General features: G+C 35.4%; 1 protein-coding gene across 4 annotated transcripts in view; it reads right to left on the bottom strand.

Annotated features, from left to right (window-relative positions):
- Positions 1-399: 399 nt before the first annotated feature.
- Positions 400-26,416, bottom strand: part of DOCK8 (dedicator of cytokinesis 8) — a 312,124-nt gene continuing 286,107 nt past the window's right edge. For all 4 annotated transcript variants that reach the window (XM_051962333.1, XM_051962351.1, XM_051962346.1 and 1 more), the window contains 7 exons: positions 25,791-25,925; positions 22,660-22,749; positions 18,394-18,630; positions 16,480-16,623; positions 15,217-15,323; positions 2,374-2,544; positions 400-1,512 (listed from right to left, as the gene is read on the bottom strand). In XM_051962333.1, coding sequence (XP_051818293.1) covers positions 1,452-1,512; positions 2,374-2,544; positions 15,217-15,323; positions 16,480-16,623; positions 18,394-18,630; positions 22,660-22,749; positions 25,791-25,925 — 945 coding nt within the window. In that variant the 3' untranslated portion in view covers positions 400-1,451. The remainder of the gene's footprint in view (positions 1,513-2,373; positions 2,545-15,216; positions 15,324-16,479; positions 16,624-18,393; positions 18,631-22,659; positions 22,750-25,790; positions 25,926-26,416) is intronic.

Raw genomic sequence — 26,416 nt, 5'->3', positions numbered from 1 at the left:
TAGCTGGAAGTTTTCTGCCTCCATCTTCATTTTCACCATAAGCCTTATGGTTTTTATTGTGTGATTCTGCATAGCAAAATAATTTCTGGGAACACATATGGCACATTACTGCATAAATGACTGTAGTCTTAAGTGTACTTTAGAAGCCTGAAAGGTTAAGTGACTTACTAAGGTCACATAGACTGTATGTGTCAAACACAGGATTCAAACTCAAGTCTTTCAAATTCTATCTGGTATGACATATTTTCAAAACAAAAAACTGTGACCAAGAAGAGAGCATATTTGGGTAATGCATAAGAGGAACTCTCCTATTTGTTAAGAGAAAAGCTATGTCTAATTCTATACTATCTTCTTCTTTGAGTAGTTTTAATAACTAAAAAGATGACAAAATACCACTAGTGCAATGAAAATCAGAATTTTATTTTTAAATAAAAAGTACCAAGAAGTCTAGCTACATTTTATGATAACAGTTCAAGATAATTACTTAAAATATATATAATTTAAACCTCATATTATATAACTTTGTTCACCTAAAAAAAAGAAAAAAAAGCTGTCAGAAGCCAGTAAAACTGAAAGCTTCAGCCTTTACAGCACAGATGCAAATATGCCGTATGAACGATAACAGTTTTCTAAACTAAAAGCTAAATAATAAAATGTGGTCCTACAGAAAAAGAAAAAAAGGAAAAGGCAAATTGGTTTGAGTGAATGTTTGTCTATGGGCAACTCCTTTTTTGTGTGCTACTGAGTACCATATATTTCCTATAAATCAGTACTCAGAATGCATTCCTCTAAATAACAGCATAACAATAATTAAGTAACATGAAATTGTGCATTATATAAATCCACAGTTAACCTCTGGACAAATTTAATAATTTAGTAGTTTATCCCCAAATGACTGACCATTGGGACTTTCAGACTTCAAATGAGATTTGTTTTCTTCTCTATATATCAACTGAAAGAATTCCTTCCACACTATCCCATAGAGAAGTCAAATTTACTCTAAACAGGAATGCTAGCAACATTTTCCATCTTTCCTCAGGTGAGTTAGAATTATCCAACTGAATCCAAAGGGAAGTCAAAGGAAGTTGTCCCTCTGAGTAAACAGTGATTGGTCATTTAGCAGGAAATGATGATTTTTTTCAAAGGCCCTGTTTTACACAATCCTAGGAAACATATGGTTCATTAAATACACAGGGACCTCAAGCTGGTCTCTTGTGCCTTTTTGTTTCTACATTCTCCCCCACCCACTAAAATCAGATCAGGACAGATGTCATTGAATTTCTACTTTTTCCTTGGGTGTTGTACATTTGGTCTTCCAGTTCTCTGAGGCTGTGTGCCAAGGGATATGTGGGCTGTTGTGGTGGAGAGTTGTCTTTTTTTTTTTTTTAAAACAAAGCATTGGAGTGTTCTCTTCCTAGGCTTCGTTCTGTATGGATGAAGGCAGCTTTTACTTAGGGGCCCTGTGACAACTGGGTTTCATATTTCCTGAAACTAGATCTGTGGAAAGAGTTCCTGAAATTCAGAAGAGACAAAAAAAAAAAAGTGAGGTAAGAAAGATCAATCAGATTTTGAAAGAACAGGGGTGAGGAATCACCTACCAGAGAGCAAAGCATATTCAGTAGAGAAGTCAGTGAGTTAGTGTGGCAGGCTGTTGTCACTTCATGCTGTGTCAAAAAAATAGAGCCCTTTGGGAAGGCCATAGCATAAAAGGGCACCATAAAAGGGCATCAGAAGGGTCAAAAAGAAGGGCACAGGGAGGTTGGATCCCATTGTCCTAACTTACCATCTTCTAGGTTCCCATTATATTATTTTTATGAATTCACAGTCTCAGGAGATAGGCCAGTCAGAAAGTGAAATCAATAATGTCATCCCCTGGATGAAAGGGAGAAATTTCTTATCCCCAAAATCTAATCCAGCAAACATTTATTAAGTGCCTACTGGTTGCAAGATATTCTGTTAGGTATTAGAGTTAGAAGGATAAAATGAAAGACCATTCTGTCACAGTCTACTGGAGAACAATATGTAAGTAGATAAATATATACATAATACTTTTAAACTTTTTGGTTTTTTACAAGTTATATTTTTACCTTTTGTTTTTAATGTAATAATTATTTCCCTTTATGACGATTTGAGATGGGAGAATCTAATAACAACTAATGGGAACAAGAAAGGTTTCTCTCCTGGTTAAGAACTCTAAATGTTCTAAAAAGTGATGGTGAGGTGAGATTGCATTCTAAGCATGAGGCACAGCTTGGCTGAAGGGGGAGAGGTAGGAGATGGAACATCACATATGAAGAAAAGCAAGTAGGCCATCTTGGATAGAATGTTAAGAGTGCATAATAATACCATTTTTATATCTTGCCTTTATGTTACCTTTTTTCATTTTGAACTCTGAATACTGGCTTGTAAAGCTCAGGGATTTTCCGCTCGATCATGGGCCTGAGGTTTTCTTTTAGTTTGTTGTAGTTCTTCTTGAGCTCCTGCTGATATTCTCTCTGGTCTGAAGTAATGAGACGTTTGTTTTTCTCTACTGCTTCGCCACACCTGAGCACAGAACCAAATGGATCAAGAGAAATGTAGTTGCTTCATGATGGAAAAATGCCCCGGGGAATTTGGGAGAGAAAGGTAACCACAGAAGCACAAATATGTTGTTCCTGGTGACCAACATTTGTGAATGGTTCAAATGGACCTTTTTTTTTTTTTTTCCCCACTACAAGTAGTCCATAGATTAGGTGAGTTACAGATGGAAATCTAGTGATTAGGTCTCTCTTACTTCAGTTTTGAGACAGCTAGGAGATGCATTGGGCCTAAAGTCAGGAAGACCTGAGTTTGAATCTGTTAATTAATTCTGTGTATCGCAGTTAAGGAATATGTTGCTCTTTTAATGTACATATCCTTTGGTCCCATCTAGTAAAAGTGGTAACTACTAGTGGGGAGTAGTAACAAATGTTTGATGAAATAGGGAAGCTAGGACAAATAAACAGCTGTTAGAATTCAGTTTTAGACATGCTAAGTGTGAGGTATATGATGAGGCATTTCAGTAGTCCTATCCAATAGATCACTGAAAAATTAGAATGGGAAGAGGTAAAATGGGGGGAAAGACCATTGGTGCTTCTAATTAAACTGTGGAAGTCATGCATAGAAATGAAAGCTAATGTAATAAGAAGAGGTTGCCTATGTAGAGTACTAAGGGAAGGCCAGATAGACCCTTTCTCAAGGGACATCCACACTTCAGGGGTCAGGGAGGAACTGAGTGGTGAGAAATAAGAGCAGTGTTATGGGAGCTTGAGAAAAAGAGGATCAAGTTGGTGTCAGCTAATGGTATTCAAATGCTACAGGAAGGTCAAGGAGGATGAGGATTAAGAAAAAAGAACCTGATGAGGCAATTTAAGAGATCAATGATGATCTGTGGCTTGCTGGAGAGGCTGAACTATGGTAAGGAAGTGAAAGTTACAAAGGGTAGAAGACAAAAATTGCATTTTGAGCTATTTTTCTGATTATGATAATGGATTTATCCTGAGCCACATAATTATACACACTTTAATCTTTAATCCCCCATGGGAGTCAACAGCCCATATTTTTCATAGTTCTGCTACTGAAGTTTGTGGCTACAGAACACAGCAAAGAAAACTGGTATCTAACAGAGAAAGTGAATGGTCATTTTGGTCTCATGATTAACCACAGAGCCAGTAAGTATTCCTTTTAACTAATCCATCATTTCAGGACTGACAGAACTGGATTCTTGTCAATCTTTTAAATTTCACATTTGATTGAAGTGAAATTATAGGGCACCTAAGGTTATATATCAAAGGTTTGGGAGATAGGATGGGAAAAAAAAGTTTGGCCCATGAATCCTGAGAAATTCCCACCACTCCCTCATTATATTTTTATTACTTCTTTTCAATGGTAATGAGCAAATGCCCTATATGAAATTAAATCATGTTTAATCAAGCACCAGAACTATAACCCAAATAAATTTAATACCGATATGGTTGGGGTGATGTGGACCAAGGTCAATGATAATGTGGTATTATTTTATAAGGTGATTTTTAGCAAAGTTGACTTTGTGAGACTTGGTGTCTTTAATGGGAAAAGAGAGATGAAGAAGCTAACCAATATTTCAGTAGTTTTGTAATAGTGAATGTGAGACATAGCATGGAATAATGTATGATATTCTGTTAGGAGTCAAGAAAAGATCTGAGACTCATTAGCTGTCTAATCTTTTTTTTTTTTTTTTTTTTATAAATTTTATTTTATTTAATAATAACTTCGCATTGACAGAATCCATGCCAGGATAATTTCTACACGACATTATCCCTTGCAATCACTTATGTTTCGTTTTTTCCTCTCCCTCCCTCCTCCCCCCCCCCCCCCCCAGGATGGCAAGCAGTCCTATATATGCTAAACATGTTGCAGTATATCCTAGATACAATATATATTTGCAGAACCGAACAGTTCTCTTGTTGCACAGGGAGAATTGGATTCAGAAGGTAAAAATAACTCGGGAAGAAAATCAAAAATATTAGCTGTCTAATCTAATCTAATGTAATCTCACTAAACCTTGGTTCATCATTTGTGAGTGAGAGGGTTGGATCAGATGGCTTCTAAGGTTCCTAAACCTATGTTCCTATGTATTAATGATCTTGTTAAAAAATAACTTATGTTCTGCCTTAATATCATGCTTACGTAGCACCTCCTTTAAGGCTATTTCCTAAATTTTCACTTGCATTGGTGACTTAAGGCCCAAGAGAATAGCTGACTACTTTTCCCTTAAGAATCTATTGCTAAATTACCCTGGCATGCGTTCTATCAATAAAAAATTATTAAAAAAAAAAAGAATCTATTGCTATGCTATTTGTAGAGATATGTATAGAGGAACTGCACATGTTCAACATATATTGATAACTTGCTGGTGGGAGAGGGAGTTGGGGAAGGGAGGGAAAAAAATGAGAACACAGGGTTTTATAGGAGTGAATGTTGAAAATTATCCATGTATATATTTTGAAAATAAAAAGCTTTGATTAAAAAAAAAAAGATCTATTGCTAACACTAAGAAGTTATGGTTTTCTATCACTGTTACTCATGAGCCCCAACCTGTATACTTTTCCTTAAAATTAGTTAGCCAGTCTTTAACTGATTTTTTGAAAAAGGTATTTATTAAGGTGATAAAGAATTATGGTACAAAACATTACTTTAAAAGTCAAGGGTGATGAATACTTTCCTATAAGGGACAGAGTACAAGGGAAGGGCATGCTTAAAACCTAAGAATATAAATGGTAACAAAGTACATTCAGAGAGAACACATGGCCAAAGTGTAAATTCACAACTCCTATATATTAAAAATATTTTCTTCAATGTATTGATGGAAATCTTCTCTAGTAGAAGTTGAGTTCCTTGAAGTTCTATCTTCCTTTGGATGGCTACATTTCTCTTATCTGTGTTAAGCTTTCTCTATCTCTTTTTACCCTTACTCTCTCCTCCTGGGTATTTCAGGTGATTGTCTATCAGCCTTCATTATCTATTCACTTTTGACTAGATGCCGGCTCTTCTACTGGTTCCTTCTCGCAAATGACATGGTCAATGGTTTGTATGTTGGGGAGTGGAGGGCAGTAATTGAAGGAATGAGTAACAGAGAAAACTTTCTTCTCCTCCCCCCCTTTATATTAGATTGCTTGCTATCTTGGGGAGGGAAAGAGAAAGAAGGGAAAGAGAAAAAAAACTTGGAACTCAATCTTATAAAAGTGAATGTTGAAAGCTATCTTTACATGTAATTAAAGAAAAATATTAAGTGAGAAATAGTATGTCAGGGATAGGGTTCGAACCTTAGGGCTTTTGTAACTCCAAAGCCAGTTCTCTAACCACTATATCATACTGCGTCTACAAGGCAAACAATAGATAAGGTGGTCTTTTTGGTTAGACCAGATAGATGGGTATTAATGATTAGACATTATAACTTTTTCTCTGTTTTATCTCTAAATTTTCTAAATTGATCTTTAAAAAAAAAAAAAAGAAAAACTAAATAATACTTATCTGTTTTTTTTTAATGTAGCTTATACTAATAAATGAACTCTAGAGGGTTCGTTTCATGTTTATGCACACATATATTTAATATGTATGCATGTGTGTGTGTGTGTGTGTGTGTGTGTGTACATTTGTTGTTGCCTCTTTTTGATTCCATTTAGGGTTTTCTTGGCAAAGACACTGTAGTGGCTTGCAATTTCCTTCTCCAGTTCATTTTATAGATGAGGAACTGAGGCAAACAGACTTAAGTGACTGGCCTAGGCTCATATTGCTAGTTAGTGTCTGAAGCTAGATTTGAACTAAGATCCTCCTGACATCAGGGCCCTTGTTCTATCTAGTATATTACCTAGCTGCCCATATATGTATTGCCTACATATGTATGTATACATACATATGTATATATATATATATATATACACACACATACATATACATATATACACATACCTATATAGTCTGAATATTCTGCATTTCTTTCTAGGCTCCTGGTATTAAGTTAAAATTGTTCTTGTCCTCTGAATCTCAGTTTGGTGGCCAGTTGTTCCCTTAAATTTTGCCTATCACTTCTTTATCAAGTTTCCATTCCTTAAGATCAAATTCCACTCAACAACTGGTGCTTATTTTCAAATTTTTCTTATTTGAGTCCTTTTTGGTTACTTCCAAATGTCTGCAGGCACTAGGAAAGCAGGGAGAAACAAAACTTCTGGACTGGTGTGTTAGATCAATGGTGGCCTATTATACCTGAGTTGCAAAGATGATTGTCTTGGGAAAACTGAGGGAGAGAAACTCGAGTGAAACATCTTGTCAGCAGTATACTATAGTTTGGTAGCCCTGAGGCTCCCATCTTGTTTCATGTGTGTCCCTTTATTCTATGTGTACCTAGGAAGGTCTGATATGCCAGACCTGTGAGTAAACTGCCTGAGTCCCTTGACACAGAGAGTGAAGGATCTGGGCTGTGAGGTTGCTTTTGCAAAAGGTCAGTGATAGCTATATCTTTGATGACTTCTGAGCCTTCCTTATTTTGAGGGGTGAGTTTGTACCCAACTAAAGTCATCATTTTAAAATATCATCTTTATTTGATACCTTAGCTATTAAGGAAGACAAGACAAACCATCCTTTCATTTATAATGAAATGTGTTTTAACTATCCCTGATAATGAGGAAATCCACAAATATTGTATTGTCCTGTAATGAGAGGGGGCCAGAAATGCATGCTACTAAGATTTAGATCTCTTATTAGATAGGGCACAGAAGAAAGTGTCCCTTTCTGTGACGGATGAAAGCTTAACTGGTGTGTATTATTTTTTTTCTTTTTCTTTTCTTTTATAATTTATCTTTTTTTTTTTTTCCTTCAGGGTAATTTCTGCTAATACTGAACAATGCATCTTTCCCCAAAGTTTGGTGGCTAGGGGGTATGGGGTCCTTAAAAACAGATTTAATGAATTCATTTTCTTGATAAGGAAGCTTTGACACAGCAGAGGAAGGAGTGGCAAACTGAGTAACCTCAGGCTGGATATTGGAAGATATCTGCTTTGAAAAATTTCAGGGAGGGATTCCAGCATTTGACACACTGTACAAGAAGTGTGACATGGCTAAATAACCTTAGAAATCTAAGAGCTTCTAATACACAACATAAATAGCAAAGAGATAGTCTTTCATAAAACCATTTTCTTTTTTTTTTTTCCCTGAGGCAATTGGGGTTAAGTGATTTGCCCAGAGTCACACAGCATAATACCATTTTCACAGCTAGTTGTAGGTATGGTCAAAAGGCATTTGATTTAGAATCAGTTGGCTTAGGTTTCAGTTCTGGTCTCATCTAATTATGGAGATACAGGGTGCCAGAGTCTCATTTTTTTAATCTGTAAAATGAAGTTTAAAATACTTACCCTACCTGATGCCTATTTTATGGAATCATTGTGAAGAAAGCATTCTGTAAATTTTAAAATGATAGATTTATATCTATATTTCTATATCTGAATTATTATTATTTTGGTTATTGACTAATTATCATCAGACTCATCCTAACTTCATTCAGTGGATACAGTTCTGGACTTGGAGTCAGGAATATCTCAGTTTGAATCCTGTCTCAGATACTCAGGGACCTACAGGCCTCTAAGCCAACCTCCTCATTTTACAAATGAGGAAACTGAAGCTCATAGAAATTCAGTGAATTTTTCGAGGTTAAACAAGCAGCAAGGCTTGGAAGCAGTATTTGAACTCAGGTTTTCTGACATCAGAGACAATATGTCACACTACCTCCCCTTCATGAACTATTTTGAGTGCGAAATTAAAATGATGCCATGATCGTAGATCTATATAGTTAGAAGGGACCTTAGAAACCATTAAATCCAACCTCTTCACTTTACAGATGAGAAAACTGAGAATCGGTTATGTAACATGTTTAAATCGCCCAGCTAGTAAGTGACAAAAGAAGAATCTGTATCCTAGTTGTCTTGCCATTTCTCTTCCTCCTACCTTCCCTGTGAAAATAGAGCACCAGACCTAGGGTCAAGAAGATTCCTTTTCATGAGTTCAAATCTGGCCTCAGACACTTACCAGCTGTGTGACCCTGGGCAATTCACTTAACCATGTTTGCCTCAGTTTCCTCAGGGTCACACAGCTGGTAAGTATCTGAGGCCAGATTTGAACTCATGAAACCAATCTAATATCTTTGTTAAGAAAACCCCGTATGGCAAGGCAATGCTCATCTGCATCTAGAGAGACAACTATGGAAACTGAATGTGGATTACAGTATATTACAGGGTGAAACAAAGGTGAAAACCTTTGTTGTTGTTGTCTGTTTTTTTTTTCCTCATTTTTTCCCCTTTTGATTTTTCTTGCTCAGCATGATAAATGTGAAAATATGTTTAGAAGAATGTTTAGAAGAATTGCACATGTTTAACTTATATGGGGTTACTTGCTATATAGGAGAGGGAGAAGGGAAGAAAGGGAGAAAAATTTGGAACACAAGGTTTTGCAAAAGTGAATGTTGAAAACTATCTTTGCATGTGTTTTGAAAAATAAAAAGCTATTATTATTTAAAAAAAGAAAAGAAAAGGAAACCTTGAATGGAGTCATGAGGAATCAGACTTGACTGAAAAAAGTAAGAAACAACAAATAGTGCATAGTAGATGCTATATAAATGTTAATTATGATTATTATTGCTGTTATTTATAATTATAATATATGTAACATAATATTATAATTATATAAATTTATAAAAATAAAAATGTAAGTATAAATAAACATATTAATTATATTATTATTAACAGAAAGAAGGAGAATTTCTAATCCCCCTGAATACACTGTCAGTGTTAATTAATTTTCATTGACAAAGAAGAACTTAATAGCAGTAGTGACTGGATTGAGATATAATTTAAAAATTGTAAAAAAAAATCAATAATTTTAAATTATAAGTAAGCATTCAAAAAAAAGAAATTATTTCTTTTTCAGTATAAATGAAACTGGCTCCTCTTATTACAATCTTTAACAACAGTCTGGGGCTAATTGGAAGGGAGGAGAAGGAAAAAAAAAAAGAATGTTGTTTCCATTCCACCTTGGCATCTGAAAGTTAGAAGTGCTTTGCTTATCTCAGGAAATAGAGGTAGAGGATACAGGCAGCAGCCTGGCAAATGTGGCAGGATTGGTGCCAGGGATTGAGTCTACATTCTTCATACTGTCCACCTGAAAGGGCTTCCTACGGCATGGACCAATTTGGTATGCTCACATTTCTAATGCTTGCTTTCATCATCAAAAGCCAGCACTCACATTTGAATTTCATATTCACATAGAAGACCACATGAGGTAGTGGGAAAAGCATTGGATTTGAAGTCCAAAGTCCTATATTCAAATCCCAGCTTTGCTATTTACTACCTTTACGATCTTAAACACTTAACTGCGGCATGTCCTAATGGACAGGGCTCTGAACTTGGAAGTCAGAAAGGCCTGTGGTTTGTAAATATAATGGAATGTTCTTGGGCCATGAGAAAAGAAATATGCAAAGTAAAGTAAGAAGAGACAACAATACACACAATGACTAAACAATGTAGATCAAAAAAATAACCACCATAAAATGCTTGTTGAAAGTGTATATTACAAAAATATAATGGCCAAGCTTAGCCTCAAAGAAGAGAGATTTAAAAAAATACTTCCTCTGCTTTTGTGTAAAGGTCCATGATTATGATAAAAGATATGGAATAGCAAATTATTAATTATTTTTTACCAATTTTTTCTACTTTATTTTGGTTATAAAGTATAAGAAAAAGGTGAAGGTATAGGAAAGGATAAGGAGAGGATTAAAAAAAGATATCAAAATCTATTTTAAAAAACAGAACAACAAAATAAAACTGGGAAAGGTCGCACTAGATAATTTTAATGATTCCTTCCAGCTCTAAATCTATGATGCTATAAACTTTGTTGCCAAAATCTTTGTAGAAGTCAACATTTTTTTTGGGGGGGGGGGGCTTGGACATTTTAAAAGTTGTATGATTATAGCATCTTTTACCATTATCAATGCATGCAGTGGAAAGTAGTATGATACTCCTTAACTTAGTGATATCATTTACAGGGATATACAAAGGAGATTAAAAAATTAGGGAAAAAATCACATGTATAAAAATATTTATATCGACACATTTGTTGTTATTGTTGTAAACAACCTGAAACAAAATAAGGGTACATCAATTTGAGAATGGCTAAACATTGTATAATATAAATAGAATGGAATGTTATTACACTATGAGAAATAATAATTATGAAAATTTTAGAGTAACCTGGGAAGACATTGTATAAACCAATGAAGAGGGAAATGAATAGAATCAGGGAAACAGCTTAGATGATAATCACATAAATATGTAAAGGAAAAGCAGGAAAATAAAATCAAAAGACTTTTAAACAATTTAAGAACTGATAAACATAGTGACCCACTATGATTTCAAAAAAACTAATGATTATATATGCCTTCTGCCTCTTTTCTTTTCTTCTTAAATATATTTGTTATAAAGGAGGACTTCTAATAGGGTGAGGAGAAGGGTCTGAGAGGATAAGTTAATGTATAGTGAAAGAGATACCAAAACAAAAAAACAAAAAAAACCAATCAATAAAATATTTAAATAGAATGCATATGCAGCAAACAAAAATAAGAGCACAAATAATTGTAGCAATTTTGTTTGCTAATTTCAACATGCTTTTTTCAAAACAAATTGTACCTAATGCAAGTCCATAAATTCATATATGATAAGTTCATAAAATAAAAAACTTCTAAAAAGAAAGTTATATAGAAGAAATAAACTTTTTTTTTTTTTTTTTTTTTGGTGGGGGGTCCAGACCTGTGTGTGATTTTAGCAAAGTAAAGAATTCCTGCTGTGGTAATTCCCTTCACTGATGCAGATTTACAACTCATCCTTAAACCCATCAATTCAGAGAGTTGGCTAGGCACTTTTACCCAGTCTCAAGAACTGAATCTCTTTCTTACTGACTCCAAAGCACTAAGTCCTCTTTCAGTATATCACATTATATATACAAAAAGATAAATAAATCTACATGTAAATTTTTAAACCTTAACAAAAAAGAACAACCTAACATCAGTTATTTTAAAAGTGACTAACTTGTACAATGACCAAATCTAGCCTGTCCTTTAACCTTAGAACTCTTTGACTTTTAGGAATACATTTGGATAGAAAGTCACCTCACAGACACTTAGAATATTTGAGTGATGACAGCTCCCTCCATTAATGTGGGCTATTCACCACTCCTTTGGGTCTTAATACACTGTCTGAGAATTGTTGGAACCCAAACCACTGAACACCTAGTGATACAACTTTGAGTAACAAGTTTTTTCAAAGTGCCCTAGGTTGATCCTTAGAGGAGGCCAAATCACCCATTACAAGGCCAAGAGGAAATGTAATGGCAACAAAATAATATGTAACAAAATTCCTTTTCTTAGAATCTGAGAAAACAGTTCTGTGAACTATCCAGTAGAGTTGGTTAAAAGTAAATTTTCTTCTGGAGGAAGGAATGGTAAAAGGAAAATGAAAGAATAGGCAGATGAAAAGAAAGAACAATTATGCCCTTGGGGAAAGAAAATATGAAGGGCAGGTTACTAGGCAACCCCTGCATCATGGTGGTACAATACACCTCAGTGGCAAAAATCAACTGTGTACATAACAGCAGCTTAACTCAGTCAGCAGCTGATGCAGGATTATGCAGACTTACTTTTCCATGTGAATTGCTATCATTTTGGTTCGAAGGATCATTTTGGTTGGAAGGCAGGTACAACAGGCAGCATGTAAAAGGTACTTCCACTTTTAATGGTAAGCTGGATTTTGAAGAAGTAGTCTTTTGAACCTCTATGTGCAGGGAGGTAATTTGGTAATTAAAGGAAAATACCCTCAGAAGCCTGAAGAAAGTACTTTTCCTTTAACTACAAATTCAATAGAGACACAGTGATGGTATAGGATTAAGAGTCAGAAGACCTGGGTTTGAATCCTCTACCTTCAATTTGTTAGTTGTCTAATTAAAGGAAAATCTCTTGTTTTTAGACTTGTGTTCTTATATAAATTGGGAATGATCTTTCTGCTTCTCTTAGAAATTTTGCAGTTCAAAGGGGAATAACACGCAGAGTGCTATATGCACATCAGCTATTATTATGATGATCAGAGACCTTGATATAATCCCACAGCCTTGGGTTTTCAGATTTTGCAATTGGTAGAGAAAATCAAGGTTAATTCTAAGCAAACACCAGAGTATGAAAACTATCATTTTAAATAACAGCTCCAAATCTATCTACCACATTGCTTTTTCTCCAAACTTGTCTCTCACTCCTGCTCTACATGGTTCTTTCCCTCCAACCAAGCTGGAAGCTGCCAGAAAAGTTACATTTGATCCCTGAGGGTAGGTTCAAACTCCATCTTGTCCTTCTGACCTTATCCCCAAGTAACCTTCCCTTTCTCTGAACTGCTTTGGCCATTATTGTCTGCAGTTGTCATTTGGCATAAATCCCATACTCTCACAATTATTTATCCTTTTACATTATATTGGCTACTTCCCCAGATAGACCACAAATCTTTTGATCTTTAAAGCTTTACTCAATAATTTGTAGTATGGGGTAGACATTTAAGGAATGTTTGTTGGAGGCACTGTTTCAACCTTGCAATTGTGTTCCAGTAGGAGATATTTTAAATACAGCTTTACTTTGCAAATGAGAAAATAATTTCATTACTTTCCATTTCTGACTCTATTCACATTTTTTTTTTTTTTTTTTTTGGTCCTTTGGGCCCCATCTTAGAACAACAATTCAATAAACATTTATTAAACGTCCCTTAAGTTTAAGATTCTGTCATGCATCAAGGCTATATATAAAAAGGAAAATTGATATAATCTCTTCCTTTTAGAAAGTTATAGTCTAATAGGGAAGATTTAGTTGCCATAGACACAATTAACTACAAGATTATGTAGATTAGGAAAAGACAAGGTTAAATAGAATGCCTTGAGTGATTCAAGAAAGGAAGGGCCATTTCTAGTTAAGGCTCTGAAGATTAGGGAAGGAAGGTTTCATGTTGCACATGAATTAAACCTCACAGGAAGAAGAGGATTTCAATCAGCAAAGATATGGGGGAGGTTCTTTTAAGGGTATGGGATTGTGCATATTAATGTATGGATACAGAATGACACTAGTCACCATAAGTGAAAGTTCCACTGAGTCTCTAGTGCATGCATGAAGAGTGTGAAATGAGGCCAGAAAGGTAGATTAGAATGAGATTGTGAGGAGCATTGAATACTAACACAAGGAGTCTATTATTCATTAGGCAATGAGGAGCCATGTATAGTTCTTGAGCATGACCAAAGCTGTGAGTTAGGAAAATGATTTTCGCAATACTGGAAAGAACATAGGGAGAGAATCTGGTTAAGAGACCATTATAATAGTCACATGAAAGAGTCTAGAAAACTTGGATGCAGGGGATAGTGTGAGTAGGGAGGAAGGGAAATAGATAGGAAAGATAATAAGGAGAATGATAATTGAAATAATGGGATAGGATAGGTTTTGACAACAGGGAAGGGTTAAAGATGACTTTGAATATGGTGGTGCCATGAATAGAAGTAGGGAAGTAATGAGACATAATCCTATGTATTTTGGTGGGGAAGATGATTCCAATTTTGCACATGATGGATTTGAGGTATTGGTGAGCTAGCCTCATGGAAATTTGCAGAGGGCAGTTGGAAATGGAAGACAGAAGTTCAAACAGGTGACTAGACCTGAAGATGAACATCCACATAGATGTGATGACTAAAGCCAGAAGAAGAAAATGCCAAGACAAAGAGCGTAGATGGAGAAAAAGTCCAATTTGAAATTTATGAGCCATAAGATCATAGAAGAGTCCTCAGAGAACATTGAAATCCAACTCCCTCGTTTTATAACAAACAAGTATTCATTAAGTACCTCATGCCTCATGCTATTTAAATCTACTGTGTCATACACTATCCTAAGAGCTGGACATATGAAGAAGCAGCAAGAAAGAGTTCCTGGTCTTAAGAAACTCACAATTTAATAGGGAGGCAACATGCAAACAAGATATATGAAGAATGAATTTGGAAATAATCAACAGAGGGAAGGGCACTAGAAGGAAAAGGGACAAAGAAAGGTTCCTTGAAGAAGGTGGAATGTTGTTTGGAACCTGAAGGAAGTCAAGGAATCCAGGAAGTAGAAAAGAGGAAGGAGAGCATTCTAGGCATGCAGAATAGAAAGATGGAGAGTTTGTTTTAGGAACAGCAAGGAGGACAGTATCACTGGGCTGCAGAATAGATGGTGATGAGTAACAAGACTGGAAGATGAGGAGGGGGTCAGGTTATGAAAGGCTTTAAAGGCCATACTGAGAATTTTCTATTTGATCTAGAAGTCACTGGAGTTGATTGTTTTGGGGGATGATTTGGTTAGATTTGTGCTTTGACATGAGTAATGGATATACTGAAGTGGGGGAAACTAACTGAAGACTAAAGACAGGAAGGAAACTGAGCCCCCTCCCCAAAAGGGGAGTGTCCCAGGGCCACAAAGCTGCCATGGCCACAAAGATGCCATGGCAGCTTTACCACAAACAAACTCTGGAATGCCAATGCATCTATGCAGAATTTTTGCAGTTCTTGTCATCACTTTGATTAGTTTTGAGCTACTGAATCCCCAGCTACTTTCCCTCTTACTTACCGCATTATGAATTCTTTAAAACACAATCGCAACTTGTTGTGATGCCGGTAAAGTTTTGGGTCAGCTGGAATTTCGGCCAAGAATACTTGGGCTACTTCTAGTGGTCCCTAATAGAAATAACAAAATAATAATGTTTCAGTTACAAAGAAAATAAATTTCTTCAACATTTAAAAACAAAAAATTGATTTATTTGGTTCAACATTTTGATTTGTTTAAATTTTTTAACCCAGATCTGTGATTTCAGTGGTGTTGAAATTGGATACTGTGAGGAGTGTCTTCTACTGCATGCTAATCCCTGGGCATTCTCTTGCCCTGCTCAGGAACCAATACAAGGAAGAGGAGGAGATAAAATATGATAAAATAATTTTGAAGTCAGATGCCCTGAGTTTAAATGCCATCTTTGACAATTACCAATGTGAACTGGTACAAATTTCTTAATTTCCCCAACCTAAGTTTTCTCATCTGTAAAATGGGGTGTGTGGGAACTAAATGGCTTCTGAGTTCCCTCAGAGATATAGTGCCCTTCTCTCCAGACCTATTTTCACAGCAGTTGGACTCATGTTTGTGTGGCTCTGCCCTCCCCCACAATTTCCCCAAAGTCAAAACAATTTCTACTTATGGCTTTGCTTTAAATTTAGGTAAGAGGGTAGGCTTATATGGTAGCATCAATTCTGGAATTTCAACCAAATGAGGTCTTTATCCTTTAATCTAATCTCTCTGTAGGCGACAGTCAGCCTCTGTTAACACACACACAATTGATCTCTAAAGAATCTTCCCAACTGGACATAGTCTGAATCATAGAGGATCCTCAGGTCCAGTCTGGATCCCAAATCATATAGTGTGGTATAATGGATAAAATTGATGTATCAGACACAAGAAGATGCTGGTTCAAATCTTGCCCCAGATATTTACTGTATGACTCATGGGCAAGTCATTTACCCTGTCAAACCTTAATGTCTTTATATGTCAAATGAAGTGTTGGCTCAGATGACCTCTAAGGTCTATTCCATCTCTAAATGGATAGTAAAGAATTGTAGAGGCAGTTTTCTGCTTTCCCAGCCTATACATATTTTGGATTTTTTTCTCTAGGATAGATGGTCACATGAAAGCAGAGGCAAAAGGTTTAGCAAAAACTTTTTTGGTTTGACTGAGTTTTTCTGTGTGCATTGGGTCATATTGACAAGACAGAAAAAAGAAGATAGGATGATAATTTAAAAGGAAAAGTGAGATTGCATTTCCTTTCATTCCAGTGGCTATCTTTACCTGATTCACAGTGGCTCCCACAGAACCTTGTAATACCATCTGAAGCATCTTGGCATCTGGTGGCTCTTGGTTGATAGCCACAGCTAATTCTAGGGTCTTCTTCTTCATGTCTTCAATGGCAACTTCAATTGGGGTCAATACAAACTAAAAACAACAACAACAACAACAACAACAATAGAAAACAAAAATGAGAGGAAGTTACTCTCTGGTCCTAACAAATAGAAACAGGGACAGAGATAAGGATGAGATACATGATTTCACTGGTATAGGGAACTCTTGATTAAGGAAATTCCCTTCCCGAATGAAGGTCATCATCTCCTTGGCAAACTAGTGTCTTAGAGGCTCAATCTAATCTACAATTATACCTCCCACATCCCTGGAGTTAGCAGTACAGCATTCTCTGTGATCCAGAAAATCTGCGTAAAATTTTTTTTATCTCTTTTTGTAGCAAAGAAGTCATAATTCTTTCTTTTTCTTTTATGGAGTATTTACAGTATCATACATATATCATATCTTACACATTTCTGAGTTTCTAAGCTTTTTCTGTGTCATCTTTTTATCTTGGTGTTATTGTCTATATCTTCTGCAAAACTCCCCCCAAATTCCCATTTAATTTCTTATGCTGACCTGTGACATATTGAAACTACAATGAGGAAAATCATGATGTAGAAGGGACAATCGTAATCTAATATACTCTGTTTTAGATATGTCAGAGGCAGGGTTTGAACCCAAGTCCTCATGGTTCCAAAGGCCACCATGCTATGTCAATATGGTAGGTACTATAGGGATAGGGACTGGACCTCTTTTTTCATTGATATAAGGAGTAGATAAATGAGGAAACTCCCTCTACCAATGCAAGTAACCTATGCTTTATCAAGTACTTATATTAGAGCACTGAAAAATTAAATGACTTCTCCTAGCTTACACTGCCAACATATGTCAGTTGGGATTTGAACCCAGATCTTCTTGTCTCATCAAGGCTGGCTCATGATTCAGACTCTTAGTAATACAGATACTGGGCAGAATTAGATATGGGAGACAAATAGGGTAGTTGGATTCATGGGTACAGGGCAAAGAAGACATGGTTGGAAGAGTTTTGAGACAACTGATATGAGGAAAGATTGTTTCAGGTGAATCTTATTTCTATTTCAGTTCTATTTCCATTATGAGAGCATATTATTCCACTTGCAACTGGGAGAATTAAAGACGGTTGTGAAGATCATAAGAGGTAAATGTATTGAAACAAGTAATTCAGAAAACTTAAAGGTCTAGGTAAATGTCAGTTCTGGTTATTATTACTGGGTCTCTCATACTCATTTTTGGTATTGTAGAAAATGGTTCTTCCAACACAATTTGAAGGTTCATCTCTCTTGGCTTACTATAACCCTCCTCTCTGCAAAGTTGTGGCTCTGGGGAAAGAAGGGAAGGTCACAGTACCAAGAGAGCCTGGTCAAGAATCTTTTGTCTTGGCTTACAATTGTCTTATACAATTGTACAGTTGTTCAATACCTGATAAACCAGGATTAAGACTAAACTTATTATTTCATTGGTATAGAATTCCTGGATAAGTGTTACATGGCAATTAAAAAAAATCAATAAGGTATATATAGCAGCTATCCTATATAGGTTTGCTATTGCTGACATAACAATACTAATTTCAAAATCACCTACAGGAATTTATACAACACAGGGAACAGACAGTAGCTGTCTGGACACATACTCCACTTTGGGAGTAAAAGTATTTCTAAGAAGAAATTTGCAAAGGCTCCCTTCTTCCTATTTTAATTGCCATATGGTCTGGAAAGGCAAACTCCACTTTGGAACTCTCTTGTGGGAGTCTTTTGTAGTAATTTATTTCCAAGTTTTCAACAGCTTCATTTCCCCTAAATAGTAGTTCTTTTCCAGTGACATTACCTCTTCCTTTTGAATGACTCTGATTCTGGTCTTGATGTAGGGGAAGGCATGCATAGTGGTCAAGATGGTGTTCCTCCTATATTGCTCATTCAGCTCACCCCGGGGCCGTCCCTCCAGAGTGAAAGGGGTTGTATACATGAATCTTCGGAGGTTGAAGTTCTTCTCAAAGTAGGTTACCCTGTCTTTCATCTCATACTCATCAAAATAAGGTTCTACAAAAGTGATTTGTATGTAGGCCTAAGGGAAGGGAGGGAAGAGGAGAGAGGAAATGAGCATCATTTTCCAACCACAGAAACAGATCCTGACAAAGGAAGGGAACAGACATGCTGGGACACATTAAACAACAGGATCTCTTTGACTTCTTCAAGGCTTGATGGCATCAAGATGGAATTCAACTCCTCTCCAAAACTCCTCCCCACACCAAAGTCAAAATTTTCTTATTCAAAACTGTCTTTTAAAAATTTCCCGAAAGGAATTTTAATTAAAATTGGGGGCTTTAAATTATTCTCTAGGAAAATTAAAAACTAAATACATTTAAAATTTTAAAATAAGTTCCTACTAAATGTCCTATTAATGCTTTTGTCTATTCAATTTTTCTTTCAAAAATTTTTATTTTTCCAATTACATGTAAAGAATGTTTTCAAAATTCATTTTTGTGAGTTTGAATTCCAAGTTTTTCTTCCTCTCTCCTTTATATCCCCTTTTCCCAAGACAACAAGCAATCTGATATAAATTATAAATGTACAATCATCTTAAACAAATTTCCTTATTAGTAATGTTGTGAAAGAAAAATCAAAACAAAAGGGAAAAATCATGAGAAAGAAAAAGCAAATTAAAAGAAAAAAGATGAAAATAGAATGTTTTGATTCTCATTAAGTCTTTATAGTTCTCTCTCTGGATACCCAAGTCTATTGGAATTGTCTTGGATCACTGTATTGCTGAGAAGACCTAAATCCTTATTGTTACTGAATATGATGTTCTTCTGGTTCTGCTCACTTCACTCACCATTAGTTCATGTAAGTCTTTCCAGGCTTTTCTGCAAACAGCCTGCTCATCATTTCTTATAGAACAATAATATTCCATTACCTTCATATACCAGAACTTACTCAGCCATTCCTCAATTTATGGGCATTCCTTCACCTTGCCACTACAAAAAGAGCTGCTACAAACATTTTTGCCCATGTGGTCTTTTTCCCTCTTTTATCTCTTTGGGATACAGACCCAGTAGTGGCACTGATGGATCAAAGGGTATATACAGCTTAATAGCCCCTTGGACATAGCTCCAAATTGTTTTCCAGAATGGCTCTATAAATAATGCTTTCATTTAAAAAATTTGACTGACAGTATGAGTAGAACAACTCCAAGAAATTTGGATTCACTGTTACCAAATACAGGATTACTATGATAGTCTAAATGGTGCAGAGATGTACCTGAAATCAAGAACACCTGAATTAAATCTGGCCTCAACTACTTGGCAAGCCATGTGACCCTGGCCAAGTCACTTAACCTGCTTGCCTCAATTTCCTTATCTGTAACATAAGTTGGAGAAGAAAATGTAAACCACTCTAGTATCTTTGCCAAGAAAATCCCAAATAGGATCACAAAGAGTCAGACATGACTGAACAGCAACAACATGATGTAAGTCAAGGACAAGAAAAATCAGACAGGATGGTAAATTGTGCAGCCCAGACTGGTATCTAAATTGGGATCTGAACCCAAGTCTTCTTAACTCCAAGTTCAAAGCTGCTTAATATTCTTCCATCTTCTCCCTATCCTCAAAAGTCAATAATTATAACAAAAAGAAAAGAGAAAGAAAAACAGTTTAACAAAATTATCTAATTGAGTCTGATAATCTAGAATGGCCATTTAATATATGTATAGTGAAAGAGAGAGAGAGAGAGAGAGAGAGAGAGAGAGAGAGAGAGAGAGAGAGAGAGAGAGAATAACCTGAAGAGCTCATCAGGTTATTAAGTCAAATCCCCTTTCCTCCTGTCAATCATACCTTTTTTTTTTTCTTTAGTATGGGTTCTTAAAAAGATGCTTTTCAATTGGGAAATGTTTAATAATATAAATAAAAATATAGTACAACATAAGTAATAGATAATGTTAATTTCTGGATTTTCTTAGGTCAACATGTGACCCAAACAAACTCTTTCTATTTGAGTTCAACACTACCTATCACCTTAGGCCATATCCTGCAATACATTTTTTTTAATAATATTTTTATTTTTTTTATTATAGCTTTTCATTTACAAGATATATGCATGGGTAATTTTTCAGCATCCACAATACATTCTTAATGGAGACATTACCTTAATATTGAAGATCATGCTATGAAAAAATATAAAAGAACCAGATCACAGGTTTTTCATAATTATAGGTTATTATATATAAAAAGTCAAATACATAAACATGGAACTGAAAAGCTTCTCCACAGAAAATTACTGTACTTAGCATAAGAAAGGAAGTGGCTGAATGGGAAAAAAATCTTTGTGGAAAATTTTTCAGTAAATATAATGTCTGGGCTAGTTCTCTGGAGGGCCTCAGGATCAGTCAGAGTCAGTATCAGTCAAAGACCTTGGTCTTTAGGAGAAGAAGTGAAGGAGGCAAGCAAGCTGCCATACGGCTCATCCTGGACTCTGGAGTCTGGAGGCTGAAGTCTTCTCTTCTCAGCATGAGAAACTCTGACCCTCTCTCAGCCCTCCAATCCTTGCCTATGATTACCTCACCACAACACATTCAGCAAGCACCAGTCTTGAAGAGAGCCATCACATCACTATATCATCTAAGTATATGTTTAAAGAATCATTATCTCATATTGAGTAGTACTTAGCATTAAGCACTCTGCTAACTTTAGATTCAATTACACCTTTTCAGAGTGCCAGCCCTCTACAGATAAATAATTGACAAATACATATGTATACATATTAAATACCTGTGAACATATATAATGCATATGTAGGTATATTGTGTATATATGTATACATATATGTGTGTGTGTGTGTATCTATTTCTATATTAGCAATTCTTCAATAGATAAGTGATTAATGGATATGAATAAATAGTTCTCCAAAGGCTAAGTGTGGCTATTGCAACCATGCAATAAGTATAAAATGTCCATCAAGAATTTGTTAAATGCCTACTATGTGGATGACACTGTGCTGTTTTCCAAGAATATACATAAAGAGAATGAAATCCAACTTGAAAGGCTTTTATATTCTAAGGGGGAGATAACAATTTCATGTTCAAGTGTACAGACTAAATATAAAGATAATAAATAACAACTACAAAATAGTTAAATGCAATGTACTTAGGGGAAGGAGGACATTAGCAGTTGTAGGAAATCAGGAAAGATTTCAGGAAGGTGGTGCTTGAAGGAAAAGAGAGACTGAAGGTATTGTATTGTACTATATTGTGTTGCAAAGTAATATAGTCTGTTACAGTGTATTGTTATGTCACATTATGTTATGTTGTATTTGTTGCCTTATGTTATATTTTATTATGCTGTGCTAGATTGTACTGCATTTATTGTGTTGTATTGCATTGAATTATATTTTATTATATTCAGTTGTAACTTCTATGACAAAAATCTGAGAACAGATTTTAATCTCTAATTCAAAACTCTCTTCTTACTTTGCAGAAACATCATATTGTCCCTTATAACAAAGTGCTAGCTTCTTGGGGGGAAAATAGCCTTGTTCCTTTTACCTCAACAATTATGTCAAAAGTTATTTTTCACTTTATTTGGCATATAGCATGAAGCATCATATTCTCGAGTTTATTGGTAAATGTCAAACATGATAAATGCTATCTTTCTAAGTTTTTAACGCCTTTATACTTGAAGCTTGCATCAAAGGTTTTTGTTTTGTCATGGGTATAGGAATGAAATTATAAGGAAATAAAAAGAAAAAGAAATGGAGAGCAAAAGAGATTTCAAAGATCTATTTTTTGAAGCTGCACATTTTACTAGGCTAACAGCCTTTTCCAGTCCTTTTTGTCTTTGACCAAACCCTGCATATGGTATCAATGAGCTAAATAAAGCTGCCTGGGAAGTTGTTAATCAGAATTTTGCTCTTGTAATAAATTTGGATTTTCCGGGGGTATGATTTTTAAAGCCTAAACCAATTATCCTCACCCCTCCCTCCTTGTCCCCTCAGTACTAGGTTAAGGATGTAGGATTCATGTGAAAGTTTCAAAGAGTCACTTGCTAGCTTTCAGAAAGAAAGTGTTCCAAGGATAATACTGTTGTATAAATCTATCCCATACCTTGTTAGGATCCAACTTGGTTTTGTCCACAGGAATAGAATCTTTAATTACTTCCACAAAATTTGCACCAAAGCACTGACCATAAAATGCCTGGAGAAAAGAAGCAATTCTTTAAAAAAAATTGTTTTTTTTTTGATGAAATTCTTTTTTTACCTCTCTTTTGGAAATGTAGGGGGAGATTGGAAAAAAAGTTTAAGATTTACTTCACAGGCACTTGAACATTCTGACAATGAGGTGATATCAGGATAAAATTGGAGCTAATGAGCAATGTCACCCACAGTCCAAAATAAAGAAAAATCTGCCATCTGATAAACACGTTCCTACCTTAATTATACTGTGATCTTGAAATTGATTTAATTAGCAATCACTGAATACTCATAGTGTGTTGCCATTGAATTCAGCCTCACTGATTCTTACCACTAATATTTTTCTTATGTGGCAAACTGAAGCTGAAAGTATTCTAAATTTAGTTCCATTCACTGCAATGTGATGCAACAAATACCTATTAAATGCTTGCTTTATACTAGGTAAACTTTCAAGGAAGCTGTTTTAGATGAGACATTAGTCACTGCCTTCATGGAGCTTGCAATCTAGAAAAGCACAAAACATTTTTATACATAGTTATAATATTTAATAATATATTACAAATGCATTAATTAAAAAGGCCTGAGGAGGAATGGTCTTAATGGTAAAGAGATTAGAGACAATTTTTATAGAGGTAGCATTTGAATTAGACTTTAGAAAATGGGGAGGAATTCAGTAGAATATCTCTGAGTGTCAGAAGGAGAAACAAAACAAAAAGAGATCTAAATCCTATTCCAGCACTTTCACCAATAAACTGTGTGACTTTAACAAGTAATTTAATCTCTTTGGGACAAAATCTTGGCAGCTAGGTGGTGCAATGACTAAAACACTGAGTTAGGAAGATTTATCTTCATGAATTAAAATCTGGCCTCCAAACAGGGGCAAGTCATTTTATTTTACCCTGTTGGTTTCCTTCATCTTCCTTCATCTATAAAATAATCTGGAAAAGTAAACAGAAAACCACTCTATATCTTTACCAAGAAACCCAAATGGAGTCACAGAGTCTCACATACAATTGAAATTTATGTTTCATACAACAAAAAGTCTCAGTTTACTTATGTATAAGCAGGCATAATAACCCTTTGCCCAGTTTTTCCTGAAAGAGATAATACAAGCCTCAATAAGACAACCTCAAAATTTTAAAAGAAGGATGCTAAATAAATTCAAGGTATTTATTATAAGGCAATGAATATATTATGTGGGCAATACATCTGTTAGTTATCGTGAAGTGTTCAGGGCACCTAAAGAGTGGAGTAAACTTAAGTGTTTCAGTATTTACGGTGCTGTGTTTTGCCATTATTTTTTAGTTCTCGGGATTATTATTATTTTGACAAGTGCTCTGGATTATGTTTTCAATTAATTTTGTTCTATGTTTACTCTTTTTAATATAGCTTTGAAGTGTCAGAGGTGAGATTTGAACTGCTTTGTGTGATCCTGGCCCATTAAAATGAGTATAATACAAACTACTCACCTAAATCTTAAAGTGCTATAGAAATGGGAGATTTAATAATTACCAGTTTATTATTATTATAGCTTTAGAGTCAAGAAGACTTGTAATAGGTTCAAGTAAATCAGTAAGACAAATAAATGTTTTTTGTTGTTATTGTTTTGGTTTTTTGGTTGAGGCAATTGGGGTTAAGTAACTTTGCCCAGAGTTACACAAGCAGGAAATATTAAGTATCTGAGGTCACATTTGAACTCAGGTCCTTCTGACTTGAGGGTTTGTGCTCTATCCTCTGCACCATCTAGCTGCCCTGCAAATAAACCTTTTTTAAATGCCTGCTATATATTCCTTATGCTAAGCATTGAGGGCTATAAAAACAAAAGTCAATCTCTGCCCTTGAGGAGCTAACAATCTAAAACGGGAGACTATATTCAAATAATTTGGTACAGATAGGATAAATGGGAGAAAAATCAATAAAAGAAGATTTTAGAATTAAGACGGATTGGGAAAGACTTCCTGTAGAAGATAGATCCTGTCTCTGACATAGTCTGGCTGTATGACCCTATTCAAGTCACTTAACTTCTCAGTCTCCTGGGTATCTCACTAGGATAATATAAATTTTTTTGCTCTTTTTAAATTTCTTTTTTTTTTTTTTCTGTGCTTTGGTAAACACCAAATAAAATGAGCACTTATATATTCAAAGTAGAATAGAAAAATAGACTTGGTACTTGAACCTGCAAATCTATTACATACATCTTGATTTTCTTTTTATGTATACAATGAATTCAATATTTAAGTTTCAAAATTGTCTACAAATTGCAGAGTCATTTCTGATCTGTATTAGTAAAGAGAATTCCTACACAAGAACATTGTTAAAACAATAAAATAAAAGTCAGACCAAAAGGAAGAAAAATTATTTCTCTATGGTTTTCTCCATTACAGTCTTCATCATGATGCAAAGGTTATCTCAAGTTCTCCAAGACTATGCCAGAAGAATTCTAACTCTGGAAGCCTCCACACCAAGTTGTAAAGGCTTGAAGCACAATCCTGGTATAATGAATTATGTACTTGTCATCTGAGAACAACTCTGGAGTCACTATATCAGAACTAGGGTTCCTTACCTTAGTAAGGTAACCCTTACCCCAGAGACACAAAGCACAGGCTATAGTTGCTGCAAACCAAAAGTATTTCCTAAAACAATCACAGATTTTTCCGGCCTATGATAATCCCCTTGACACTTTGGACTTTCCCACTGAATTTAGGAAAGGATGACAAAAAGATCAGTCCAATCGTAAGTACTTTGGGAAGGGGACTTACAGAAGTGATATACAATTTCTGCCTTTATACATTCTGAAGAGACATGAACTTGTGAGGAGAGCTGGGAGAAAGGAGTCATTCTAAACCGTTTTCTACTTCCAGTTGCCAATGTGATTGCCAGATGGGCACTATGCAGTGGTCTATAAAAAGCAATAAAGCCAAGCCAGTGGCGGGGGAGTTGTTTTTTAAAAGCTGTCTGGAAGCATGTGTTTTAACTCCATTTCTCCCTTTCCCCTTTTCACCCCCACCAGGAAAGCTTTAGATAATAAGCATAATCTCTTCTTACCTCTAATCTGTGAGAAATTTCTGGAAGTTTGGTAATTGCAGGTTCTTTATAAACAAATTCCTGCTCATCCAAATCTCCAAATTTGGAGCCATAGAAACCAACTCGGAAATAGGTTCCAAACATTCGCTTATGACCCTGGTAAATAGAAGGCAAGATTTCATATTTACACTTTGGTTTCTCTGGTAAAAAGAATAGCAGTGTTCAATAAATTGGAACTGCCATGATTACAATCAAGAAGAAATCACTCCATTAAAAAAAAAAAAGCAAACCAACACTACAAACACACATTCAAAATTTGACACTTATAAAAGGAGCTTTTGAAATGACATTTAAAAAAGAGCTCTTGGTTAGAATTGCAACAAGGAATTCTTGAGCCTGGGACAAATTCAGTTTGAGTGGAGGGAGTGATGGGGAGGTGGCAATTGCCACTATCCAGGACTATTTAACCGAGGATGGTGTCACTCGAGCTAAAAGTTACAGAGAATGGTTTTTGCTGTCTGAGGTTGGGGAGGGGAACCACAGAGACCAGATCCTGAGCATGGTAAGCCTGAGGCATGTTCGCATTGAAGAAGTATGCATGGCACAAAAGGACAAGAGGGTAGGGAAAAGTGAATGGTTGTTGCAAC

Source organism: Antechinus flavipes, chromosome 1 (genome assembly GCF_016432865.1).
Source record: "Antechinus flavipes isolate AdamAnt ecotype Samford, QLD, Australia chromosome 1, AdamAnt_v2, whole genome shotgun sequence".
Taxonomy (NCBI): domain Eukaryota; kingdom Metazoa; phylum Chordata; class Mammalia; order Dasyuromorphia; family Dasyuridae; genus Antechinus; species Antechinus flavipes.
The sequence above is the reverse complement of the archived record's forward strand: the minus strand, read 5'-3'. Positions and strand labels throughout refer to the sequence as shown.